Raw genomic sequence first — 10,180 nt, 5'->3', positions numbered from 1 at the left:
CTAAATATTATTAATTGAGTTTTTTCAGATTTTTATTAGTTAAATATCACTTCATGTATAATATTTAATTTTTTTTAAATTTAGTTCTTAAAGTGATGTATTTCTAATTTTCACTTACGTTTATATTGAGTTTTTTTCATTTAATATTTCGATCTGAACAAATGATCTAATACTTTGTTTTGTTATTTGAATCAGTTAATTTCAGTGTTATTTTAGCACTTATTGCACTCTTTCTTAATAGTTTGAATGAGCTTTTATGTTCCTATTTCGCTTTAATTCAAGTCATTTTAGCCATTCAAATATATAAAAAAAATTGTTTTCAATATTAGAAAAAATCTTACATACTTAGAAATGAGAAAAAACGTTACATTTTACTTTATTGTAATTTTTTATATATATATTTTAGTATTTATTTCATATTGTATATACCTCATTTAGTTTTATTCAAGCTTCACTTCACTCTGACTGGCTCTGTTTTGTCTTTCTTTCCCCTGCAGTTCATCGCAGCCAACGACAAGCTGTGGTTCTGGCTGGAGGTGAACTCGGTGGTGGATTTCTTCACCGTGCCGCCCGTGTTCGTGTCCGTGTATCTGAACCGGAGCTGGCTGGGTAAAACACTCACGCTTGACCTTTAACGCCTGATTATTCGATCAGATTATGACCGGAGGGTGTCAGAAACACGAAACCCAGGCCAGGTCTGCACCTCCACCTGCTGGACGTTACACGCGCCAGCCCTAATCTGTCCGTAAACACAATCCGTTACAGCAAATCAGCTTATTCAGCAGCTCGCTGGGATTTGTGATCTCTGGCATGCTGGGAATTAGAGAGACGTTCTCTAGAAATCCTCCTATTGTTTCAAACGGTTGATTGTTTGTTTGTTCCCCCCGGAGGTTTTCTGAGGGCACGGGGAAGCTCTGAATAATTATTTAAGTTCGTCTGCTCGGAAACAGACAGGTTCGTTAAGACTTTTTTAGTGATTTAGGTCGGAACGATGGACGCAGCGCGCAGATGCCGCTCGTGATTTTCTTTTAATGAAGCGTGTTTAATTAATCACAGAGCAGGGGCTTATTTGTGATTCGGTTGTTTGGAGTAATTGTCGGAGTGCAGTCGAAGTCCATTTTCTAAATGAGCTCGTGTTCGCGGATTGACTTCAGGAGATTTCCGGGATCAACCGGACGTTCAGGGCCGCATTGAAGTCAATTCCAGAAGAGTTCGGTTTCAAATAAATGCTGTGTTCATCTGCGAACACCGACCAGCGCTGCGTATCGCAGTTTTCAACATCGATAACAATCAGAAAATTTATTATTTATTATTATATATAACCAGCATATTAAAATGATTTCTGAAGGATCACGTGACGCCGAAGATGCTGCTGAAAACACAGCTTTAATCACAAATATAAATTGCGCTTCGTCTTATATTCACAGCAAACACAGTTATTTGAAATTGTAATAATATTTCACCTTTTTGCTGTTTTTACTGTATTTTTGTTCGAATAAATGCAGCGTTGGCGAGACTTTTTTTTCATTTAACTACATAAAAAGTCGCGATAGACTGAATGTAATACTGTCTTGTGGGTGATTTCGATAATATAGCACAAGTGCTGTCCTCTGCTGGCAAAACAATAGAAAACACTACACTAAAAAGTCAGAGTGCAGAAGAGGCCTGCTTTAAAGCTTCATATCCCTCGTGAATTGAGTCGTGGTCGAAGCGCAGCTTATGTTCAGCATGTCCGCGTCTGTTTTCCAGGACTTTAATCCTCCTATAGGGAACAAGAGGTCACCGGGTCACGTCATCCAGCTTTAGTTATAATTCAGCTTTCATTGACTTAATGTCCTTTTGTTGGTACGTGTGTGTGTGTTTGTGTGTGTCCAGAATGCTTTCATCCTGGTTTGCCGTTTTTTTTTTTTTTTTTTACGAGTGATTCCGTCCGTTGTTTAACATCAAAGGCGTTAGTTTCCTGTCGCCGGGCGGCTATAGAACGGTTGCTTAGCGACCGCATCGCAACGTTCCACACAGCTGCCACGTCGCGTCGGGGAGCCCCGCGCATGCAGACCCACTCAGACCATCTCCAGAAGACGCCGGGAGCTCATAATCCCCGTTTCTCGGCGCATCAGACATCTGTAGTTTGAATAATTGATGACGGCTCTGGATCCGCCGGCCATGTCAAACAGGCTTTCCGCCGGCCCAGGACGATTCCTAAAGGAGCTTATGCTGTAATATCCTGATGAAAAGGGTTTGTTCTAAGCTTTCACTACATGCTTACATGATCACAACTGGGATGGCGTTTTTTTTTTTTTCCCCCGGGGGGCTTCGGTGCATTTCGACCACCTCTCTCTTCAGAATGGCTTTCCTCGGAGCGAAACGGAGACGCTTTCCTGCCGGTTTGATGCTTTAAGTTAGGAGCGTTTTTATCGGCCGTCGTCATGATCCCGACTAAGATGCTGGTGTACCGGAGCCCGGACGGGGCCATGCGCACCGAGGCCCTTCTGAACACGCGCAGACGCAAGAAATCCTGCGGAGAGCTCTTCCAGAACGGCTACCGTGTCAAGATGCTGCACGCCGCCGTCTGCGAGAAGCCCGAGCGGGACGACTCTCGGCACACGCTCTCCTCGTGCGTCCGCTCCGTCTCGTACTGGGGTAAGAGCTGATGCTGGATCCACGGACGCTTCCCGTTCGGCCAAGGACAAGGAGGCAGCGCTGAGCGGCTTCTCCTCGTGTGTTTAGAGAACGTTGCTTAGTTGGCGGGACGCTAAAAATAAACTTTTCGTATAAATATATCCTTAAACGCTACATATGCCGATGCAGAAGCTATGTTTAATAAATTAATCTAAATAATAATAATAAAATATTAGTGCTGGGCAACAATTCATTGCCATTAATCGCATCCAAAATAAAGTTTTTTGCTTATATATGTGTGCGTTCATTATAATGTACATATAATGCATACAGTATATATTTAAAAAAATATATTTATATGTATGTATTGATGTTTATGTCATTTATATTATGTATTTAATATATAAACATGCATGTGTGTGTATTTACGTACGTGCACAGCACACACACATATACAGTATGTACACAAAAACCTTTATTTTGGATGTGATTAATCATTGCTCAGCACTATAAACGATTCATATTATTATTACCAGGGCTGCCGCTAGGAGGGAGAGTTAGGACGATGCTAAGGGCCCGCCGACGGAGGGGACCGGGGCCCCGGATTATTACTAATAATTCACTAAAATGCTTAATTGCTGCATTCGTTTTTTTTCCCGTTTTTATCCCAGATCTCAAGAAGCTCGTGTGTGTTTCATCATAGCTTACGAGCTTCGGAGACTCTGAACACCACTTTAACCTTTTGATCGCTGGTTAAGGTCATCCATAATCAGCAGATGCGTAAGATGTTTTTCTCGTGCGCTGTTGAACACTCGGGTGGTGTGTATCGCGCGTGGCCACAGAAATAATGCAAGCATTGCACAGCTACAGCTCCAGTTTAGCGTCTGCTTATTTTTGTATAATAAGCAAGGTCACCTCGCTGAAGTCACGCGTGTTTCTCTCTTTTTTTTTTTGTGGTAATGCTTCTGAAAGCAGCACTCAAATTTAGGCCTTTACGTCACGATTGTTGAGCCGGCTGTCTGTCGCTCTCAGTCTAGAGAATAAACTCCGTCCAGATGTGTTCGGTCCAGCGCCGCGCTTGCAACTTTCAGGGCTTTCGAAGACTGATATTTTGATGTTTCCTTCAATACTCTGATGGGTTTATTTTTCAGCTGCGATTAGCTGGTACTGTTAGTTGTGTTTTTTACGGGCTGATGAAATCAGTGTCGGTGTTAAACATGGACGAACACTTTAAAGGTACGAGCTGACCTGTGTTTTTGACCATGCCCTGCGTCTCGGTGTCGTTGCGTGACCGTGTTTCTTACCTGCTTCTGCTCTTTCACGCAGGATTGAGGTTCTTGAGAGCCTTGAGGCTGATCCAGTTTTCAGAAATATTACAGTTTTTAAATATCTTAAAAACAAGGTAAGAATGCCTTCATGAGCATCATGTGATTTCTGCACTCGTGTGGAGTTCATAATTCTTCATAATTCTTCACCTGCATGCCCTTTTGCACAAATCTGATAACATTATATCATCTAGTGATGCTTGCATTTTATATTTTGTACTTTAGAGTAGTATTTTAAAGCGTGCACTCAGAGTACGATTTTCTTTTCTCTCAAAACATGAATAGAAAGCATGTTTATCAGGTGACAAATATTTTAACTGCAATTTTGTCTTTTATATTATATTATACACTCAAAAAAAGTGTGTATAAATGTTATATAAAATACTGTTAATATGATATTAATATTAATATCTTGGAAGATTTCCAGCACATTGTCCTTTTTGCATTGATTCAAATTAATTTAAATTAAATTATTAAATTTTATTTTTATTTTTTAATTATATTTATTTAAAATATATATATATATATATATATATATATATATATATTTTTTTAATTTAATTTAATTTTATTTTATTGTTATATCCAATATTTTATTTGCGCCTGTCGTGCTTGAATATCTTTGACATTGTGCTCAGAAATCTGTGTCTCGCTGCAGCTTAGGTCTAAAGCTTCAGCGCAGATGTCCAGGAGAGCTTATTGTGCAACAGAATGAATAATCTCAGTGCAATTCATTCAAATGGGGATCGACTGAATAGACCGTGCCAGAACAATCTGAAATGATTTTTGCACTAAAATGGGCCGGCGTTATACCTTCAGTGATCAGTTATTTCAGCTCTTCTGTGAAGGTTTTGCTTGTGAAAGGTTAAGCAGGCTTTCCTAAATAGGATGTGGTTGAACTTTAAATGTATGTGCAGTGATTCGTGTGAGCATCGGTTGTGAATTGACGCATTTCTAAAACATTTTTCATAGCAACTCCATAAAGTTGGTGAACTTGTGCTCAATCTTTATAAGCACGTGGCTGACGGCAGCGGGCTTCATACATCTGGTAAGTCGATCACGGCAGGAATGAACTGGATGGTGAAAAACCTTTCTTCTTTAGAGTGATATCCGCTAATGCCAATAGTCCACCAAAAATAAAAGTAAAAGACCTGGAGGAATGTCTCTGCAGTGAATGGGTGCCGTCAGAATGAGAGTCCCATTAAAAACACGACAATAATCCGCAGCGCTCCGGTCCATCGATTAACATCCGGAGAAGACAGAAGATCAAACTAATCCAGCATTAAGACGTCTTTAACTCAAATATGTGTCCATAAAGCGTAACTACTCTTCCTGTTTTATTGGTTTTTGTGTTTAAAGGGGCAGTGCACATTAATAAACGTGACTGTAAATGTGGCAGAGTTACCCAAAAAGACGGTTTTCCACCTTTGGGTTTTCGAGAGAACGTCAAAAAGTCACCTTAAAAAACGAAACACTCTCACGTCATTGGTTTAGAGCTTTTTTGTAAACGCGGTGCGCAGATTTCTCTCCTGATTCAGAACGCTAGAGTTATCACGAGTTATCATGGGCTCTTAAAAACATCTAGATGCTGGATTTGTTTCACCTTTGGTCTTCTCCAGATGTTAACCGACGGACCGGATCGTCGATGATGTTCTTATCAGCTGTTTCTGACGGCACCCATTCACTGCAGAGCATCTATTGCCGAGACGCATTAATGTGCCTCTTAACACACATTTATTTTTGGATCAGGATCGTTCTTGCTTTCATGCTGCCAAAGTAAAGCTCGAATAGAAATGCTGAGCCTGTTGGTGTGTTTTCAGGTGGAAAACTCAGGGGATCCTTGGGAAAACTTCCAAAATTCCCAGCCGCTTTCCTACTGGGAGTGTGTGTACTTACTCATGGTAACCATGTCCACAGTGGGTTATGGAGATGTTTGTGCTAAAACAACCCTCGGCCGCCTTTTCATGGTCTTCTTCATTCTCGGAGGATTGGTAAAAAGCCTACTTAACTAGAAGAAATCCCATAATAATTCACCCACAGCCTGCATTTCTGCCTCCAATTATCAGGTCCTTAATCATTGTATCCTTGACAACCAGAGCTGGAAAACGAACCCTTCATTTTGCTTCAATCCCATCCAAACGTTCCCAGCTTCTGCTTGTCACGATGAAACGATCTTCATGTGTTTTTTGCTTGTACTGCATTGCGTGTTTTAGTGGAGTATTGCTATATTTCAAATGCTACATTTGTTGATTTTTAATGTGATTTGAAGTGGAACCATCATTAGGGAGTACAAAGTTATTCTGTTTGTAGAAATCATGACTGACTGCGGTTTTAGACGACCTGACCCAGTTTACCCCAACCCGACTCCAACAAACTCTATGAAGGGTTGAGATATGAGACACACTTCTTCACCATGTCAGCACACATCATGTCTCAGACTAAATACAATATTTTAATATGAAGAAAATAATATTGTGTAAAATTAGATTTAATAATAATCTTTGAAAACATTGTAAAGGGAGATATATTTTTTATACTAAGTGTAGTATGTATTACAATGATTAAAAAAAGGACTTATTAGTGCAGTTTTATATATTTTCCCCATTTATAATGATTCATTTTGTTGGACAAATTCATTTAAATAAATTATAATAATTTTTTATAAAACCTTTGTTTCATTTATTAATGAAATTTATTATTTAATAATCAATTTTATATATTTTTATTATTAATTTAATTTTAATGTTTTAACTATATATATATATATATATATATATATATATATATATATATATATATATATATATATATATATATTTATATTTATATTTATATTTATATTTATATATATATATATATATATATATATATATATATATATATATATATATATATATATATATATATATAATATAATATATTATTATTATATATATATATTATAATATAAATTGTTATATAAAAAAATATAAGATATTTGGCTAACATGTTTATTATTAACATTTGTAAAAATAAATCGATTTTGCTATTTTATAACTCTTTTATAAAAACCCCAAATAAGCATACATAAAAATAAAATAAACTAAGCACATGCTAATGCATACATCTTTCCAATTTTCCATATTTATGATTCATTTGGTCAGTGTAACACCAAAAAATGTGTTTTTCAAAGTAATTTCACCGCTTGTCTAAAAGTTTTTAAGTAAAACAATTAATTATCATTTTCAAAATAATATTTACATTTGATTAAAATAGAAAGACATAAATACATTCAAACAATTCTAATAAAATGAATCAAATCCTTTGTTTTCTCTGGAGGGACAGTCGTGTTCATATCTTGCCCAGCGTAAGAGTTTGTTTGGACTAAACATGGCTCTCGAGGTTTCCTCCTTTACTTCACCGTTTTCCCTCTTAAAACGGCAGATCGAACCTCATCTGTGGCTTTCCTTCTCTCCAACACCTGTATCCCTTTAAACGGGGATCTCTGTCAAACAGAATGCTTTTACTTTTAGCCTAAAACCTCTCGAGCTGTGACTTCTGGGCAATGCATGTACGCAAGCATTCTGACTCTCACTGTGTGCATCTCAGAGCTCCAGTCTAACTCTTAAAGGGATAGTGTGTGCAGAAATGAGCGTTCTGTCGTCGCTTCCTCGGCCTCGCGTCCGCTCTTTCTTCGGTGTGTGTGTATGCCATTTTGGAATCAACAGTAGAATTTATTACAATGCTTTTATTAAACTTTATTAAAATGCTTTTTTATAAAAAAAATTAATGCATATTAAAGATCACATGACTTTTATCATCAAAGACAATGCACTGCTTATCTATCTGCTAAGGATATATTTTCATATAAGTAATAAAATATTCCCTAAACATGTTTTTCATATTTATATACAAATGCAGTTGTACTCAACAAATAATTATATTCGTTAATATGAACAGAATTAGGCATATACAAGACTTTATAACTAAAATGAACATTAATTGTAATTTATAGCGATACTATACCACATCTATAATGATAAACGTGATTGGTGTAATGCAAAAAAATGTTTTAAGACCAACTTATTATCCTCAATGTATCTCAATATTAATTATTAGTGCTGTTAAACGATTATGTAATATATGTGTGTGCACTGTGCATATTTATTACGTATATATAAATGCAGACACATGCAGGTGAGGTTTTTACATATAATATATAAATGCATATACGTGCCATTTTTTGTCTAAAATATATACATTTATGTATACGTAATAAATATACAAACATGCAAAAAAAAAACTATTTGTATTCAATTTTCATCCGGTTTAATGCCGTCTAAGTTCATCGGTTATTAAAACAAGCTGGTCGTTTTCCTTACACTGCGACGAGATGCGAAGGAAGGAAGTCAGGAAGGAAGTCAGGAAGGAAGGAAGTCAGGAAGGAAGTCAGGAAGGAAGTCAGGAAGGAAGGAAGTCAGGAAGGAAGTCAGGAAGGAAGTCAGGAAGGGAAGTCGGGAAGGAAGTCGGGAAGGAAGTCAGGAAGTCAGGAAGGAAGTCAGGAAGGAAGTCAGGAGGAAGTCAAGTCAGAAGGAAGTCGGGAAGGAAGTCAGGAAGGAAGTCAGGAAGGAAGTCGGGAAGGAAGGAAGGAAGGAAGTCAGGAAGGAAGTCAGGAAGGAAGGAAGGAAGGAAGGAAGGAAGGAAGTCAGGAAGGAAGTCAGGAAGGAAGGAAGTCAGGAAGGAAGTCAGGAAGGAAGTCAGGAAGGAAGTCAGGAAGGAAGTCGGGAAGGAAGTCAGGAAGGGAAGGAAGGAAGTCAGGAAGGAAGTCAGGAAGGAAGTCAGGAAGGAAGTCAGGAAGGAAGGAAGGAAGGAAGGAAGGAAGTCTGGAAGTCAGGAAGGAAGTCAGGAAGGAAGTTAGGAAGGAAGGAAGTCAGGAAGGAAGTTAGGAAGGAAGGAAGTTAGGAAGGAAGGAAGTCAGGAAGGAAGTCAGGAAGGAAGGAAGTCAGGAAGGAAGGAAGGAAGTCAGGAAGGAAGTCAGGAAGGAAGTCAGGAAGGAAGTCAGGAAGGAAGTCAGGAAGGAAGTCAGGAAGGCACGCGAGGCTGAGCAAGAGACGACCCGACTCTCATTTGAGCCGAACTATCGCTTCAAGGCTCTTCTTTCTGATATGAAATCTCTCTTCTACTGAAGGTAGAAGCATTGGCAGACTTCTGTTGTCCTGTGTCTCCTGTCTCCTCCTCCAGGCCATGTTTGCCAGCTACGTTCCTGAAATCATAGAGTTAATAGGAAACCGCAAGAAATATGGTGGTTCCTATAGTGCAGTGAATGGGAGGAAGTAAGTACCTCGGGTTGGGCTGCGCTCGCTCAGTGCGCTCGGCCCGTCTGCATGCCCGTCTCTCTCTCTGTCCCATGCATGTAGGCAATGTTTGCTCGCTACGTGCCAGAAATCGCTGCTCTCATCCTTAATCGGAAGAAATATGGAGGGAGTTATAACTCGACCCGAGGAAGAAAGTAAGTCAAAGGATGCAAGGGAACCTCTAATGAAAAGGTTCTTATTCTCCGCAGGGGAGGAGCTTGGACTCTGACCTCACAGGAAGTGGCTCTAGTGCTTCCTGTGACGTCAGAGGTGCTTCTGCACAGGAAGTGCTATTATTATTATTATTATTATTATTATGATTATTATTATGAGGGTCTGGGGTCAGATGGCACAAATCATCTCATTGCTTGTGGCGTCGTGTGAGTCGCTCATCACTTGCTGGTTCACCGGGGCTTCTGCGTGTGTGTGTGTGTGTGTGTGTGTGTGTGTGTCGCAAAGCTTGCATTCGGCGAGGACGCATTTGGTCAAAAGTGACAGTGCGGTTAAAAAAACGAAATGCTTAACGTTTTATTTCGACTCGCTACTCATCTGTGAATCCCGAAAGACGTTCCCGGATCCCGAAATATTCTTCAGCGTAGTGATAATAATCAGAAACGTTTCTGTAACGTAACGGCGCTTAGAAAAACTCAGAAATAGATCACAGAAATAAATGAAGTTTTAACATATCTTCAGATAGAAGGCAGCTACTTTATATAGTTATATTTCACTGCATCTTTGATCAAATACGTGCAGCCTTGCCGAGCGAAAAAGAGTCGAAAACAAAAAAAATTTACCCACCCCAATATTTTGAATTATATATATATATATATATATATATATATATATATATATATATATATATATATATATATATATATATATATATATATATTTTATTAATTA

At 38.5% G+C, this 10,180-nt stretch overlaps 1 protein-coding gene across 11 annotated transcripts in view; it reads left to right on the top strand.

The window, feature by feature from the left end:
* Positions 1–10,180, top strand: part of LOC122333525 (calcium-activated potassium channel subunit alpha-1) — an 84,044-nt gene that overhangs the window by 44,712 nt on the left and 29,152 nt on the right. For all 11 annotated transcript variants that reach the window (XM_043231191.1, XM_043231193.1, XM_043231192.1 and 8 more), the window contains exons 5-9: positions 498–609; positions 3,946–4,021; positions 4,917–4,992; positions 5,765–5,935; positions 9,165–9,256. In XM_043231191.1, coding sequence (XP_043087126.1) covers positions 498–609; positions 3,946–4,021; positions 4,917–4,992; positions 5,765–5,935; positions 9,165–9,256 — 527 coding nt within the window. The remainder of the gene's footprint in view (positions 1–497; positions 610–3,945; positions 4,022–4,916; positions 4,993–5,764; positions 5,936–9,164; positions 9,257–10,180) is intronic.

This window comes from Puntigrus tetrazona, unplaced genomic scaffold (genome assembly GCF_018831695.1).
Source record: "Puntigrus tetrazona isolate hp1 unplaced genomic scaffold, ASM1883169v1 S000000283, whole genome shotgun sequence".
Classification (NCBI taxonomy): domain Eukaryota; kingdom Metazoa; phylum Chordata; class Actinopteri; order Cypriniformes; family Cyprinidae; genus Puntigrus; species Puntigrus tetrazona.
The sequence above is the reverse complement of the archived record's forward strand: the minus strand, read 5'-3'. Positions and strand labels throughout refer to the sequence as shown.